Source organism: Merops nubicus, unplaced genomic scaffold, assembly GCF_000691845.1.
Source record: "Merops nubicus isolate BGI_N331 unplaced genomic scaffold, ASM69184v1 scaffold6407, whole genome shotgun sequence".
Taxonomy (NCBI): Eukaryota; Metazoa; Chordata; class Aves; order Coraciiformes; family Meropidae; genus Merops; species Merops nubicus.
Genome location: NW_008622216.1, coordinates 60,640 through 78,306, shown reverse-complemented (window position 1 = coordinate 78,306; position 17,667 = coordinate 60,640). Strand labels below are relative to the sequence as shown.

Genomic DNA, 17,667 nt, shown 5'->3' with positions numbered 1-17,667 from the left:
TGTTGTATAAACTGTTTTTAGTATTCCTGACTTATCCTTCAGAAATCTGATTATTGAGTAATTTTAAAAAACACAGGGCATGATGTGTTACAGAATAGTGATTTAAGGATAAAAGTGGACTTTAATTTTTGATATGAGAGAAAAAAAAATCAGGAGTAAGACAAGAATATTAGAAACAGCTGCTAATTATGTAATTATAGAATAAAGCATTTAACCTTGTTTTCTTCTTCAACTGTAAAAGATAGACAATGTGAATATTACAAAAACAGTAGGACTTTGAGATGTTCTTTTAATATTTCAAGAGAGGTGAAAAGTCATCCAGGTAAAAAATGAAATATAAATACATAAACCTACAATTTAAAGATTAGACACCATTTGTATTCCAAAAGGCTTTTCAACTGACGTTTTCAGAATCTGTGGAAACTTTTCAGAACCCTGTTTTTCCTTTCAAATTAAATAAAACCAAGTACACAAAAGCATTTTCTGCGTGCTGGAAACTTAGCTGTTTAGTCAGCACTACTGAGCATGCTTGTAATTTCCTGTGACCTATCTAGAAGGAAAGTTAACACTTTGCTTAAAAAAAAAAAAAACAACTCATCTAGCTGTGGTTTCTGCCAGGAATTCTGCCCTTCCTCTTCCAGCCAACAACCACAATCACCCTCTGCACTACGACATGGCACCTAGCAGGACAGAAAAATTAGAAATCCTATAACAAATTTTCTATTTATTGTGACAAAGTCATGGTTCACTTGCAAAACCATGCAATAACTACACATGCTTACACTGAATTAAATTAATACTCTCACCTCTAACTAGCTATTTTTAACTGAGAAATGAACTTTCCTGGTGACAAACTGTGTGAACCCACAGGGCACTAGGGCTCGCTCTCCTGACAGTGTATAAGACTCGGGAAGTAGGTCACAGGACTTTAACACCTTTGCTATCAAACCCCTCATGCTTAGCAAACACATATGTAACAGCAATCACTTCATCACCTACTTGTACCCTTCACGAGAACACTGCCCTAACCACAGTGCCACTACCTGAACCACTACTGAACTTTTCAACATTCTTTCAAGTCCATTCCCTACCAACTATGACACCTGATTAGTCCACCTCATCTTCCACCTGGCAGTCCCCAGTGCAGTCCTGTCCCTGCAGATTGCTCAGAACAGACTACAGTGTAACACCAAAGTGAGATACTTCTGAGCCTGCTAAAAGCACATCCTTTTCTCAGTTGGATATGGTGCTTTCACAAGGAGCTCAAGAAAGGCTCCAAGAGTTCTCCTTGCATCACAGCTCACTCAGCCAAGTTGCTTTAAGGTGCTCCCTTTCTGTGACTACACCTAGATGCACACAGGTATATCCCAGCAGCTGTTACTAGCTTTGGATTCGGGGAGATTTAAATGATAGTGGAGTTAAACTTAATTTTGTTTTTCCAAGTTTTCAGGAGAGGTAATGTAGCTGAAGTTGGGACAGTCATAAAAAACATCAAGGTAACACTGGCAGTAATGTTTTGACAATGAAAATTACTTCAGCACATACTCCAAAGTTAAGCATCTTCCTACGGGGCAGTCTTACTTCCTACGGGGCAGTCTTAATTCCTACTAGCCACAGAAACCCTGACTGAATTCCAGATTTCATGTCCAACTGATGAGACTACTGCTTAGGAAACCACTTTTATTTAAAGGTGAGAAAATTTAATGTCCCAAGAAACCCAAGAAACACAGAACCATACGATAGCCTTCATTTTCTCAGTGCAGTCGCACTTCTGGTATGGAAATATAGAATGCTGAAACAATTTTTAGTATGGAAATGCAAAATGCTAAAGCAATCACTGTTTTTAGCATGGTCAATGTCTTAAGCTTCCCATCAACTTCAAAGGGACCAATGTTTCACCTGTTTTTGTATTTACAGATATATTTTCAAAACAGAAGTAGGAAAAGATATTAGAGGAGAGGAGCTTGAGGGTAGATCCACTCCTTGCATTTTTCTCATCATCTTCTTACAATTGCTTTCTTTCAAAAGTCTGACCTTATTTTATTTTTTTTCCACAATGATTTTAAACAAATTTCTCAGAAAAATATTTGAATATCAGTGAGTAATTAGTTTAAAAAATAGTTTGATTAATATTAATGGCTGTCTTTTTTCTTCCCCAAGTGATTTTATTGTTTATACCCTCTCCTTGCACAGCTTACAGGTAATTCCTCTTTTCCTTTGTGTCACCTGCTAATCTTCTCTGTTCTGCTTTCACTTAGCCTTCTCCCTTTCATCTTCTTAATCTTGTCCTCTCTGACCTACCTTAGAAAAAAGCTCCTATTTTATCTCATCCTAACATCCAAAGATTGTTCTCCTCCCCACCCTGCATTGGTTGTGACAAACCTTCAAATTCTACAGTTTAATGATAAAAGATAGTTGCCTTCTGGTGATGGAACTGAATTTGCTGCATCAACTCAGAATTAATCTAGATTTGGCTAGGTTTAAATAGCTCTCTTAATCCTAACAGTCTTTTGGAAGTCCAGGCAAGGCACTCAGCCACATGTCAAACTGCCATGTCTTTGCAGGCAGACAATCAAAACTGGGAAGCCCTTGCCCAGATGTATCCTGAAAAATAGGCCAGTTCCAGTTTAAATGAACTAAATCTATATGCAACCATCTATAAGACATTCCATTCATATATTTGGCCTAAGAATATTTGAAAGTATACTACCTCGTTTCAATTCAGCCCTTAAAACAAAATCACTCAGGCAGCAACTAATTTTTAAAACAGAGTCAGGCTGGCCCATGGCCAAACACATCACATTCAACTTCAGGGTAGCAATGCTGATAGGAGGGGAAAGGGGAAAAAAAAAAAAAAAAAATCAACAAATACATGATGACAGCTCCCACATATCATTTAAACTAGAAGGGGAGCAAAGGATTGGATCCCTCTACAACATTGCTGAGTTTTTCTTCGAGCTGTATTGAACTTGGGAACTGAAACACAAACAGAAGGTCAAGATTTTTAGTTCTGCAAATATGCTCTTTCATTTAGTATTTTGAATATTAGGTAAAAATTTACTTACCATGAACTATTGTACTCACTATATAGATTTAAAGAAATATAAAATCTGCATATCACAAGTTGGTCATCTCACTTGTGACACGTTGCTAACCCATAGGACTTTGGGTTTATTCAGTGTGCTGCTTCTAGGATTGTTCACTCAGATCAGATGCAAAACAGCTGTCTTCCACCTGTAACATTCCTTTTAATGAATGCATTAACCACTTTATGCAGAAATACATTTACCTGTATCATCAGTTAACATGAACAGATGAAGAGTTGATAAAGGACACACTGTAATACAAAAATACAGTAATATTTTGACATTTATTACATTACTGTTTGATACGATTATAAACCTCCCTTTTAAAATAGAAATGTCTTTGAGAAATCACAAGAATAAAGAGTCTTTAAAAACATCTTATGAAGAACTGTATTTCATTCTATGCAGTATATTATATAGGTAAATAGAAGGGAAAAATGTTACTTGAAAAAACAAAACCAAACCAGAATAAACATTTTTTCATCCGATTTTTTACATATTCTAACACTTTAGACTTTGTAGGAAAAAAAAATTACTCTTCTGAAAATATCAAATTTCACTTTGATTCTACATTTATAAATCAGACTAACATTGAAAGAACTATTTAATATTAGTATATAAATTGTCAAAGAAAAAAACACACAAACTCCCTGGTGTGGTATTCACTAGGATTATAATTTTGGACCCATGCTGTGTAATCATAGTTCAAAGTACAAAAAAAAACCCAAAACCCAAACAAAAAACCTGTTGAGTAGGTGAATAGTTACTTTACTGACTTGTTCCAGATCTACACACAAGTTCCAGTGAAGGGAGAGCCCATGACTGAAGGCAGTAGTGATGGAGGTGAGGGGAAGGACCAAAAAGCTTGTCAGAGGCACCTCTTCGATCAATCTGTTGCTAAATCACTGCCTGCTGTCAATCAACGGCTGAAATTACCACACCAGATGGGTTAACAGACTTAGTTCCAAAATCTTCCAGCAGATGTCCTCATGAAGCAGTCGTGTAAGGGAGGTTAGTGATGCCACCATTTAAAAGAAGACTGAGAGGGGAAGGAAAACAGGCCGACAATATAGGTAATATAAATATATAGATAGACAAATTCAAACTATTTAATTTATTCTCAAATGCCAAACTTAAAGACATGGGCAGCATGTTAAATAAATAAACCTGTCATCTTAAAAATGAAAAGAAAAAAGTCACCTGGAACAAATATGTAACTACCATATCTGTCTGAAGTAGGCCATCTGCTTCCTATTTGCTAGGTAATTCTTACACCTCTCTTATAAACAAAACAAAAGGTTCAAAAAATGATGGTGAAAAGCATGAGCATAAAGAAGACAGTGCTAAGACTCTAATCCTCTCCTCCCTTCCGTTTCTTGTTAAAACTGACACAAACTTTCTTGTGTGCATAAAGCTGAGTGCAGCTCTTTGCACTACTCCCTAGTGGCAATGACATAAAAACATTGTCACCAAGTCGGTATTCTTGGAAGCATAAAATCCTTCAGGTATTTCAGAAAGACTTAAAAAGGATAGTTTCCTTAAAATAGTGATCCTCATCATTACTGCTACAATTGGAAGCTTTGATATCATGTGAAAAATGTTTGACTTGTCCTTCTATGAAGTGAGTAATGCCTCCACAGTTAAGTACCCACAGACACCTTTGAGAGAATGATCCAGTACTGGCCTATACACTCAAAGCTGGGATTCTTTAGCCAGGTCTATGAGACCAGTATCTCCAGCCCTCAATCTCTTATCTGCTTTAATGCAGATGTTCACGGCTTCGTACATGAAAGGCCACATCAGGGAACGACGAATTGAAGAAGATGAGCATCACTGACTCTTCTTCAAGAGGAGACACAGAAATAAGTGCTGATACTTGGGGCTTATTGGGAGACAAGCCAAATGGGGCACGTCACTCACTACAGTTTGGCTGGTGGAAAGAGCTCCAGACTGTTCTATCTTCAGGAAAATGCCAGGAGGGTGGCTCCAACAGCTTGGACAGATTTGTCTGCCAGAGGTTCCTTGGGGGACTTGTTGCAGCACTGATAGAAAGCGTTGTCATGTTCTACATGCTGAATTAGGTCAAAGCTAGCATCATCAATTATAGAAACAGATTTTGTATGAAATCTTGAAGTAGGGCTTTTGTCAGTATCTTGTCTCATGATGGGTGACTGATATTCTGCAGGTTCATTGTCCTCAATTTCAACAATGGAAATAAAAAGATTTTTGATTTGGTGTCAGTGAGCAACCATGGTGAACAATATGGAACTGTCACATTTCTTAACTGGTGAACGCTTTCATGCCAGAGAAGCATCAGATATAGCACATTCTGCACTTAGTTTGTCCTGAGAAAAGAAGAACCCAGGTTCCAAATTGTGAAAAGCATTGTAAGTACAGTATTAAAGCTATTAAACTTTCTCAGCTTAACTAAGATTCTCCAGCTGTAACGGAAAAAAAACAAACAAACAAACAAACAAAACTAAACCCAAACCTATAGCTTTTTTGTTATGCTTTACTTAAAAAAAAAAATACAGACAGAAGAAGTCTATGAAATCAAGATTTTCATTTAAAATATTAAATGTAGAATTACTGTTCAGGCAGAGACTAACTCTACTGTTTGCAAATAAAGATTTCTAATGGGAACAAATACACATCTCAGAAAATTCTCACACAAGATGTTGAAGCAATTATAATTGTAACCAGCTCTTCCTCCATAGCTCTGGTCTCATGTAAACATATTCCAGTCAAGTCTTTACAAACTACGTCCCCCTCTTTCCCCAGGAAAACTGTGCAAGGATAACTATACACATTCAAGAAATACAAGATGCCATTTTATTGGAAGTCCACAGGTAATTGTATCACATTAGGGAGTGGAAGAATCTTGTGGTATGGCACAACACAATACCTCACTCTAAACACTTAAACAGAAGGTTAAATGATATGCAACATGATCAAATCAGTAATTCTCCATCTTCTAGGCACCACTGATTAATTTAAAATAAACTTTAATAAATTGAAAAAATAATATAGTCCATTAATTTGTTTCTTGCACTGTCTTTAAATGAAACAGCACTTTGAAAGTTACAAATAAAAAAGCAGCACTTTCTCTTAATACCAACACCACTGTAACACATACTGTAGCGTGGCATGCACATCCATATCTGCAGTCTTTTTTTTTTTGTATTAACAAATGGAATGGTAATTTTCTATCTCAAATATTAGTAGCATAACATGTAAGTGCAGATCATTTGGGCCACAAGTGTGGTAAGCCTTAACAATTGTGTATTACAAGAGCATAGAACAAAGAGCATGACACCCAAGAATCTCTCTCTTTTGTACTGTACATGGTGTTTGTTACAGGCTGACTTCCAACTTGCTGTAGCCAAGCTTCAGGAAACAAGATTACTGTCAGTTTCTGGCTTTGTTTAAAAATAAAATGCAGTCACCATCAAAGCACAACCATTAACAATCTGGTCAAAAAGATGCCATAGCTCCACTGAAAAAAATAACGCTTTAGTAGACTCCATTATGCAATAAAGTTTCCATTAGAGGCACGTTACGAAGTCTTACAGTGGTACTGCAGTGTCATTCCTGTTAAGCAGAGATTTGTATGGACACCAAGAAATGGTGCACTGTTCAAAAAAGCTGTTCAAACTGAGCTAAGCTTCACAAGACCACGTACTGAGTCTTCATGCAATGAATCCTGGCTGGCTAGACTCAGGACGTGCATTGTATGGCTGTGTGTAATAGGACTTCCACTTGGCAGCATCCCAGGAGGTGACGGAGCTTCTTCAGGAGTGAGAAACTGATGACCTTCGTGTTCCTCTTTTAATGGTATCATGTCTGTCAAACCTGTATCTGATGTGAGATTTGGCATAGAAGATGGTGGTGTTGGTTGCCCTAGAGTTAGAGTTGCGCATGGCCCACTGATAGAAGTCTTTCCTGGTAAAGGTAGCTCTTCACTAGTTATGCTTGGCTCACTCTGTAGTAGGGGAGTGGCAGCAGCCTGCAAAACGAATTTAGTGCTCTGAATGCACTGATCTTGGTCACACTGTAGAATGGAAGGGAGTGAAAATCATATACACCAAAGGAAACAAATTAAAAAGGGAGAATACGGACAAAAAGGTATGGAAAAGAACGGGATGTGAAGAGAAAAAAAAGAAAGCCATTAGTATCATACCACAGTTAGCCACCCAAAAATCCCATTGCATGCTGCCCGGGGTGGGGGGGAGAAAAAGAAAAAGCATGCAGAGCTGAGCCAGTGCTTTGGATTGCTATCAAAGTAAATGATGATAAACATTCACAGTGTTCACTTAAGGGTTTTGGTAACCTTTAAAATAGTATTTTGCAAGTGCTGTAATTCAAATGCTTTGCTTATTCTTGTTCAAAGCCATTTAGAAAGCTTAGCTGCACAGCCTGTCTGTAACTAACTGCACTGGCCACCTCAAAACCTCCCTGATTCCAGGTTTTCCAGAACAAGAATTCCTTTGATGCAGGTGGTTTTACAAAGACAGATATAGCTGATGATACAGCCTTTATGAGCAAAAATTTCTCCTCCCCCCCCAATTTAATAAATTTTATATATGCTCTGGAGAATATACCATACTATACTCGATACTCCAGAGGATTTGTAGCCATTAGGCAGCACTGCAGATGCATTAATTTGATACTGACTTTCATAATTTTTAGGCTGTTTCTTGATTAATTTAATCTTGACAATGTGAAGAATCAAAGTACAAAACATAAGTTTTCTGGCAAGCACTTTCACAATAACAAGCCCAATTCAGCATTATATAAATTCAGTTAAGCTCAGTGAGTATTACCAGGAATGCTTTTGGCTCTACATCATTCCTAAGAACTATTCATACAAAATTATCATTCATTCCTTGAGATGACAAGACAGGTAGATGCATCAATAATGTCCAGCTAGCTAAGTGGGTTGTACACTTACTGCCAAGTTACATTTCTTTAACGTAAACTGACATGATTTTTGATAGCTTGCAAGGACAGTATATGATTCATAGCCTGATCAGTTACAACTTCTGCAGATTTTCAAAATCCTGCTAGATTCGTTTGTCACACTACTGTTCTGCTGTGCAAGAGAAACTCTACAGTCAATGAATACAACTCTAAGTCCAATGTAGTAAAGAAAATTTAGAAGCAAGCAAGCAGAATAAAAAGGTATATCCAGAGGTGAGACATGGTATTCACTGTTGTTATTTCAAGGATTGCGTTAAAGCAGTATGTTCTGCTTTACAACTGACTTCTTTGATCTTTATCAAGTCACTAAAAGATTACAAATCCAGTATCTGTTCAAGATATCTCAAATCACAGGCATTGCCACTAACATCACAGAAAAAGCCCATTTGAGTTATGCCACTGTGATATATTTTATATAAGCTCATGTTTACAAAAAAGACTTTTGCTTCCCTTACTGTACGATGAAAACCATCACTATGAATGCTTCCCCTGATAATTTCAGGTCCTCCAATTCCATCACTGAATAGCCTAATGATGGGTGCACACACGCTACATTCACAAAGCAATGCAAGCAGGCTACTTGGTCACAGAAGATAGGTAGTATTTTAACCGTATATAAGTGGTTTAGGACTCCCAGACCAACTACTTTTTTGACAGACAGAAGTCCAGTCCTTACTCTGTAATGCATTTTCCAATACTTATGCTTTCAGAAAGATAAATGCATTGACTTCCTGTTACATAAATTGAGTTCATAGATGTTGCAAGCAATTTTTTCCCCCCTACAAAATGATGAACGGCCCCCAGCCAAACAACTGAAGTGGTCCCACACAATTTCAGAGGGATTACTCACAGGCTTAAAGCCAAAGCCCTGCATAAGTATCTTACTAAGAAGAAAACTGTCAGCATCTTTTAAAATCAAGCTTTCAATAAGTAATTCAGTCTGAATAGCTCATTCTTGATTAATATACTGTTACACAAACCTGCTTATTTCAATTAAACTATAGACCTTACTATGCAGACCTTAAAAATCTGTTAACTGAATTTTCAGACTTCGGGAAGATGAACAAAATCCATCTTCTCTGAAAAGCAGCAGCCAGAGCATGTTAAATAACAAAGGAACACATATAACCACTGTGGTACACTGAAAATAAACAATCTTAGCAGCTGGCTTATTACTTCAGTGAAACTTTAGCACTGATGTTGAAATAGATATTATTAAGGTGTTCTAGGCAATAGAAATAGTTTTAAATTAGCTGAAGGTAATTTACTTGAACTCATTTTAAACCTCTGAATTAATTTTCTTCTTACCAAACTCTAGTGAGTTTCAACTGAATCAATATCGAAAAGATAAAGTAATCTCATAAAGCTCCATTAAACAGTGTCCTAAAACTTTTTCAGGTGCCGTATCTCTCCCCTTGACTTTCCATGCACTCCTCTTAAACACATTTCAAGGTGTTTGTACTTTTTTTTTTGTTGTTGTTCTTTTTGGTTCTATTTAACAGTGATCAACATGAAGCATCTTCGGAAAAATACAGGCTGTAAATAGCTTTCAAAAGTGACAAGAATCAGGTTTATACCAGAAAAGGTAGATGTGTCCACTGAAGCTCTCAAAACCATCTGATAAAATCCACACATACTATACAGGTAGACTGTTTTCTTGAGTCTAATCAGCCAACACAAAGCTAAACGAGGAAATCAGATTTTATACACCTGGCATCTTGTTTTTTTCCTTGAAACTTGACTAAATGAAATGTAGGGCTAAATGTCTTAACAGCTATTAATCATGTGAATTATTCAATGCCAGCATTTAAAAATTAAAAGTATGACTGTAACAAAAAGGAAGCCAAGCACTGAAATCTAAATAGCTAAAGAACTACTGTAAAAATTATTTGACCAGTACCTTCTTACTTCAGATCTACTGATTTTACCTTCCATTTACACTTTCTACTGTTTCAGAGGAATGGCAGATTCTGAAGGTAAGACAAGCTTAGTAAATTCTTCAAGTACAGAAGTTAAATTATATATGTGCATTAAACTTTAGCCATCTCTGTATTTATTTTCACATTGAAAGTCACAAATTAAAGCAAATAAACACAAACTTTTAGGTTTTGTCTAATTTCACAAATAATTAATACAAGCAACTAAGGAAACAATTTTTTTCCATTTTTTTTTTTTTTCTAAGCTACACAAAACATACATGTTAACATAGTTGTGGTACATGGCAATATATTTTTCACATTTCTAATGCGAAAGCCAGGGATTATTTACTTGAATTTTAAATTAGCTTTGTTAAAATTTTTCTAAACAGTAGTAACCTTAAAGGATTGTTACAGTTCTCAGAAGACTGAGAAAAGCAAATTGAATTACCTTTGCATCTCTGAATAAAGAACAAACAAGAAGTTTTGAGGAGTCTGACAGCACTGAATGTCAGTGCTACGAAGTAACAGAAAGGATGCTGAAATACCATACTAGATGGATACAACAGATGAGTAAAGAGTGGAGGGATGGAGCTGTATAACGATTCCAAATAACTGTAGAATTTCACACTCAAAATTGTGGGATTTCAGAAACGGTGGAACAACTGAGGCATAAACCCTGCCAAGTCAATGACTCCACTAGAAGTAGAACAGTGTGCCAGGAATAGATCTATGAAGAGAAATGCTTCTGAAGCCAAAGGGGAAACTGTACCTGTTCCTGGGATTTTACTTGACTAGCTACTGTTTGTTCTTATGGACTGAAGGTCCATGAATGGTTAGAACACATTGGCTGCATTCTGGGAGCACATCATCTGAAAGAAATCTAGTTCATGTGTTCCGATACTGCCCTGTGATGAGAAAAATGCAGGAAATACGCACAATCAAAAGAATTGCTTCTAAAAACACGGCTCAGCCCAAAGCCAAGTGCTGAGGTTGATTTATTGCATATGCTCTTAATCCATTTTAACTGTGAACTAAAATGCTTTAATGAAAAACCTCTATCGACCTTGACTGCAGTAATGCTGACTTGATAAGAGCCATAAGTTCCTTTTCAGGCAATCATAAATTATATTTGAGAAATATGACAGTAAATATACAAGGAAATACACTCACAAATCTCCCAGCAAATTGGGGCTCCTGTACTTGCTGTGCCTTTTACTGTCATGATAGAAAATGTTGCTCCTAATAATGAGAATATGAAAAGAAGCAAAGGAAAAAGTATGGTAGGATGGTCAGAGTTTGTGTTCCCTGGATCATCTGGATTCCTGTTTGCAGATCAGTGATAAAAATCCTGAGGTGAACATTTGGGAGAGGATTTTCTGGCTTGTCTCATCGGTAACAAATGTTGTGTGTGCACTATTATGGCTCCTACAGTTTTCAGTGGTACATCTAACTAGGAAAACAAACACTCTTAACTAAAGAATTTTCATCCAGAAAAGGAAGGAGAGAACTGGAAATAAGGGAATTTGGCACACAAGGAATTCACTAAGCACTGAAGAAGAGATGTCTAGGAACTCAGGAGTACATATGAATTTCTCAGTAATGAAGAAATAAACCTATCCTCACACACAGGTAGATGGAAGTAAAACTCTATCACTTCATAAAGCATTAAAGAACTCCTGGAGACATCATAGTGAAAATAAACCAAACCAATTCCTCCAAAAAATGTGCATGGAGTGAGATAGATTCTGTCCTTCTTCATAACAGATTACTAAAGAATAGAATATCCCATATCAAAATCCACGAATCAACTGAGGCTTTTTAAGAGAAAGCCAAGCGCAGACCCAGGTAATGGTAGCTGATGGGTTTATGGTGAAATAAGAACTTCTATTCAGAATACAAAAAAAATAAACCTTAAAATAAAAAAGAAAGACAAACTAAACTACAGAGAAATCTATGATTTCATAGTGGGTGAAATACTGTTGCATGTGAAAAAAAATTCTCAAGAATGAGAAAAGAGATACTTGGGTGATCAAACTAATAGCTTGTAAAAACTGATTATTATTTTCAAATTTGAAATTTCCCTATTGCAATAGGGAAGTATTTTGGAAATAGCATATCTACAGATCATGAGCTCCAAGTGACCAAACTTGTCACATAGATAAGGATATTGAGAAGGTGGATAATTAATTTACCAGATTAATTTCAAATTGTATTGGAAATGAGAGGAAAAACACTGGGAATGTAGAGGAAAAAAAAATAATATATGTGTTTCCAGCCTTCAAAAAAGTGAATACAACTTCAGTTCTTCATAAAATAAGGGAGATATTAAGGAGAGAACAGGAGAAAAAGCTGTTTTATAAAGATCTAGGAAAAAAAATCATAGTATGCATCTGTAAAACACTGATTATAGCAGCAACCCTGACTGACACTGTGACAAACTGAGTCACTAGTATAAATATGGTGGCTCCTATATGAAATATTCAGAGTCTCAAAGGCAAAATTACCACAAAAGCTGTTAAATACAAAAATATGCCCCACAATAGCATCCTGAGTAAGAGATAATGTATTGCACTGAAAACAAGCGTCTTGTTTTTCTTAACTCTAGCCTGATACTTATTTTGAGCTTGAATGCAAAAATGATGATATGCTAGATGTTAAAATTAAAATCATTAAAAGAAATGAAACAAGAATATAGTACTAAGCCACACAGAGAGACTTAAAAAATGTTGAGGCTAGTTCAGTGAGGCACCAGAATTCTATTTAGAAAGACACAAGTCACTGAGCAGAAGATTTGAGGGAAGAGGGAAGGGAAGGAATAAAAGACGACCGGTGTGAGAGAAGATGTTCACTAAAATTTTCCTCTACTATCAGTGGGCAGGAGAGGCATCTTTGCAACCTATACAGGAACCTATATGATTAAGCTTCAACGCAGAAGTAAGAAGATGCAAGGCATTCTGGAATAAAATCCAAGGAGGTGAACCATAAAGGCGTACTGGAACGCTCTTAAGACTTGTAGGAAGTTATTTCCTGTACTCAAAAGCATTAAAATTGCTAAAACAGATTATGTATAAACACCTACACCTCTGCCTTTTAAAATCCACTTACAGACTAGGACTATGATCTACACATGCTCTAAAATCAAGGAATTTCACCTTGCTCGTCCTTATCTGAAACCAGCATAATACACGCTGCAGTACCAGATACATCCCATTCACACTTGCCAGGTCATTGAGGCCCACTTGCCTCAGTTCCAAGAAAAGGTTTTTCATTTTATATGTCTACCTTTTTTCCCAAGAGGTATACAACCCTCCAGAGGGGAAGACTGAATCATCTTCCATCTTTTGCCAAACCTTTGTCAGTGAGGACACAAGGTAAAAAGGAAACCTTTTCTTCCACAAGACTTTCCCTCTGTTTTGCTTCCACTGGAGTCCTGGGTGTGAGCTAGTTTATTATTTAAAACATCAATCACCACGGGAAATGTTTGCAACTGAAGTTATATCAAGAGGGATTCTAGAGCATCTTGCAGAGATTCCTCCCCTACAAAAAACAACCAACACAACAATCAAAAATCAAACAGTGAGATATGCATGCCTTGTTTTACTTCTGCCCCAAAGAGTGCTCCACTGCTTTTCATTCAAGAACCTTCCATGGTCATTTTCAAGGGAAAAGGCTAGTGTTCCCACTATTCCTGTTCCCACACTTCTTCAGAAGAATGTAGGACTGTGTACTGAAAAGACAGCTGAGAGAAACAGACTGTAAAGCCTGGAAAAGTACTAGGGGTCATTTCATGGGAAAAAGGTTTAAATAGAATGATGAAGTTTTATTTGATTATTTCTGTCTAAATTTAAATTGGAACAGGAAATCTGGTAACTGAACAGAATGACTGAAAACAACTAAGCTAGCAGTAAAGTAAATTAATTTTGGGGGAAAAACAAAGTCTGTTATGTGGATAAGATTGAGACCTTAACTGTGAAATAAAGGAATCAGTTTTGTTGTTTGCTGCCTTATGAGACGGGAGAGACAGGAACCTGAAAGTAGGCACCAAGTCCACTGAGAAGAGCAAAAACATTGACCTTAGAAGACAGAAAAAGGGAAATGTGAAACAAGAACAAATCAGAGGTAAAGCTATGTCCCACTGCATTGTTGCCAGCAGGAGATAAATGTATAATTTCTTATGCTTCAAACAACTCAGAAAAGAATGCAAGATTTTAAATAGGGAAGAGAAAATAGTGCTAGAAAGACTGGGAAAGGAAGCAGATCTTTTAACAATCTGCAACAAAACTCAAAGGAGAAACTTTAATGCTGATAGCCAGCTGCCACCGTAAACCAATTGGTCTTGGATACAGACCGGAAATAATATCCCTGAGGAAAATGGCATCACAGTCTTAAAGATATTCCTCCACTCCAAACACAAGGTATTACCCTTTTCAAGCATTTTCTGAGAGATCATTTTCAGGAAAGGAAGCATATTTCCAAGTGACTCTGATAACTGTTAACAAACCCAAGCGTTTCTCAGCTCCAGTACTGTAATGTTCTAGCATATAAATTCAAATCCTTGAAGAATTTGAATAATTACAGGCACTACAGTTCAAAATCCTAACAGCTACCTGTTTGATGTAAAGTAATACAGTAACAGATTTCACCATTTCTGGAGACAAATTTAGTTTATTTCCTATCAAACCAGCACAAGATTTTCTCATTAATATCTAGTAATAATAACAACGTCTTCTTACAATGCAAGTATAATTCTTATAGTGTTAAGATAATTTAATGCCAGGGACTTATTATGGGTTAAGGATCCTCACGAACAAGAAGCCTTGACAGAGTCAGAAAGTTTGGGTAATCCCTGAAAGACTTCAGGCTATTTCTAAAGTTTGCTTTCTCACCCTTTTTTTCTTTTTACCCCTCTCTTCTATTCTCAGAGTTCCTCTGTCCTGAGTGAAATTTGCTTTCAGTATTACCTTGCTCTGCATGACTGCACCTCACAGAAGACTCAGAGTTAATACTGCATCTCTAATACATCATCTTATTAAGGAGACTAACAAATCTTCCATTTAATCCTTAAATTAATAAGTAAAACCAGCTTCAGACCTACAGCAAAATTTTTATACCAGTTTATCAGTGACACAAACTAATCTGCCTGGGAAGAGTGAATCTTTTCTTCTTTTGTTCAAAATTAAGGCTGAATTATGTCAGAAGGTCTTGTGGCCATCTTTTTTTTAGCAAAGAGAGGGTATTCATAACTCATGGCTTCTTTGACATAGTCTTAGAACCCACATAATAGGTAGATATGTGGATAACAATTCAGAAATAGGCACATATATAAGATGCTTGCCTTTGGAAAAAGATCTCTTTCCAGTTATTTTCTTCTTCTTGGCATTGGAAAGTCTATCTTCCATTATGATAGCCAATGCTACCAGCAAAAAACAAAGTAAGAACTATTGGCACAGTTTAAAAAAAAGATGTTTGAAAGCTTTTTCTGTAACAATCCAGTTGCCATTTTTTGTTCATTGGAAGTTCAGTGTCTTCCTGCTCTTTCTTCAACATACTTCTCCCCTAGAAACTCATCTTTGTTCATCTTTGCTTTTTAAAACACATTAATCTATGCAAAACCACAGTGTACAAGCAAAGAAGGAAATAAAAGTATGAAGAAAGTGCCACACAAAATAACAATTAGCTGAAAAATGATGAACCAGAGCAAGTCCACAATACTTGAATATTCCAGTTCAAAACACAGCAGGTGTCAACAGTACAAGTCAAAATGCCAGTATATTCAATTAACCAACAGCGTAGAAAATTCTCGTTTTTTAGAATCCACGAGCAATAACTATTACACTGTGTGAAACATACACTAAGAGGAGCCTTGGGTTTTCTTTTTCTTTACTGTTAATAAACAAGTCATTCCACCCAGTGTCAGATGTATCCAGTTAGTTATTACTTGATTAGTTCACATGAAAGTGGAGAAGAAAAACATTCATAGGAATCTTGATGAACAACACTATGGGATGATTCCTACCATGTTGCTCTGAGATTGTGTGGCCCCGTACATAGTAATTCCATTTGAGGGTCCTGCTAATTGTGGTGTATCTGGTTGTATAAATCCTCTTCTGTCAATTAAGCTGTGGAATAATCAAAATAAAGAAAAAGTGTTAAGAGATATTTCTGATCAATAACTACCTCCTCTTGATAATCAGAAAGAGAAAAATTTTCTATCATACAACAGATCTTAATACCTCACCGATACCTTAAAATGTCAGCTTTTATTCAACTGAAGCACATGGTTTCATTTCTACTCATCAGCAAGGTAACTGTTTCCTTGTAATACTACCCTCCACATAGTCATATGTACTGCTAATCTTCTGGATTTTTATCATACACAAGACCTAGAAGCTTATCAGCCAATACCACAAAAAGACAGGTGTGAAAACAAATAACAAAGCTCACTAGTGCACTTTGAATTAGTATCTGTTTTGAAGGTGCTTTTGTTATCGGTTTCCACACCTGTAAATCAAAGCTACTTAATGACAAAATTTAGAAAGCAAGAAGAATTTTTGTTCAAACAACTTCCTTCCCAGGTGTTTCATGACAGCTACTTATCACTGCTTATAGTTCTCCACTATTCTTACTGCCCCAGTTTCAGCTGGTATAGAGTTAATTTTCTTTCTAGTAGCTGGTATATTAATGTGGTTTGGATTTAGAGTGAGAATAATGTTGCTAACACACTGATGCTTGAGTTGTTGCTAAGTAGTGCTAATCCTAAGTGAAGGGCTTTCTAGTTTCCCGTGGTCTGCCAGTGAGGAGGTGCACAAGAAGCTGGGAGGGAGCACAGCCAGGACAACTGACCCAAAGTAGCCAAAGGGATTTTCCATACCAAAGGATATGAGTTCATGTCATGCTCCCCCGAGCTGTGGGGAGTTGGCCAGGAGGGACAGATCACTGCTCAGGGACTAGCTGGGCATCTGTCAGTGGGTGCTGAGCAACTGCATTGTGCATCACTTGTCTTCCTTGGGCTTTATTTCTCTCTCTTTTTATGTCCATTTTCAGTATTATTATTATTATATTATTTCAGTAATTAAACTGTTCTTATCTCAACCTACAAGTTTTCTCCAGTTGTCCTCTCCACCCCTCTGTGCAGTGGGGAGGAGTGAGCGAGTGGCTGCACGGTGCTTAGTTGCTGGCTGGGGCAAAATCATGATGCATTCAGAAAATTTTATTTCCATCTAAGAAAATGTTTTGTGGACAAATTAATATGTAAAAATCTATATCAGATTATTAGAAAAAAAAATCTGACCTGAAGATTTTGCTAAAATGCCATATCCAATTTTCCTCTCAATTTGAGAACTATAAATGTCACTTAGGTTCTGCTAGTAAATACTCATAAAAAGCTGAATATACAGACTGTGTACCATATTCTACATGTGTATTAGCTCATATCACTTCTATACAAAAAAAAATAAAACCAAAACTTTTCAACTATTTATGGTTCAATTAATTCAAAGTAATTATTTTTTAAATTAAACATAGTTTTCAATTATATTTCCATATACTTTTTTAATCACAGGCCAAAATGTAGTGGTTTCGTTTTGTCTGTGATTTGAACAATGTTACTTCCCATTTGGAAAGACACAGATTTTACCACAGCATATAAAATTTCAACTGGAGAGTTTATAGTTACTAAGACA

At 36.5% G+C, this 17,667-nt stretch overlaps 1 protein-coding gene across 1 annotated transcript in view; it reads right to left on the bottom strand.

The window, feature by feature from the left end:
* Nucleotides 1–5,883: 5,883 nt before the first annotated feature.
* The window catches only part of ZDHHC14 (zinc finger, DHHC-type containing 14), a 52,082-nt gene continuing 40,298 nt past the window's right edge, over nt 5,884–17,667 (bottom strand). The window contains exons 7-8 of the mRNA XM_008944696.1: nt 16,002–16,104; nt 5,884–7,137 (exon numbers count right to left, since the gene is read on the bottom strand). Of these exons, the coding sequence (XP_008942944.1) occupies nt 6,736–7,137; nt 16,002–16,104 (505 nt within the window). The 3' untranslated portion in view covers nt 5,884–6,735. The remainder of the gene's footprint in view (nt 7,138–16,001; nt 16,105–17,667) is intronic.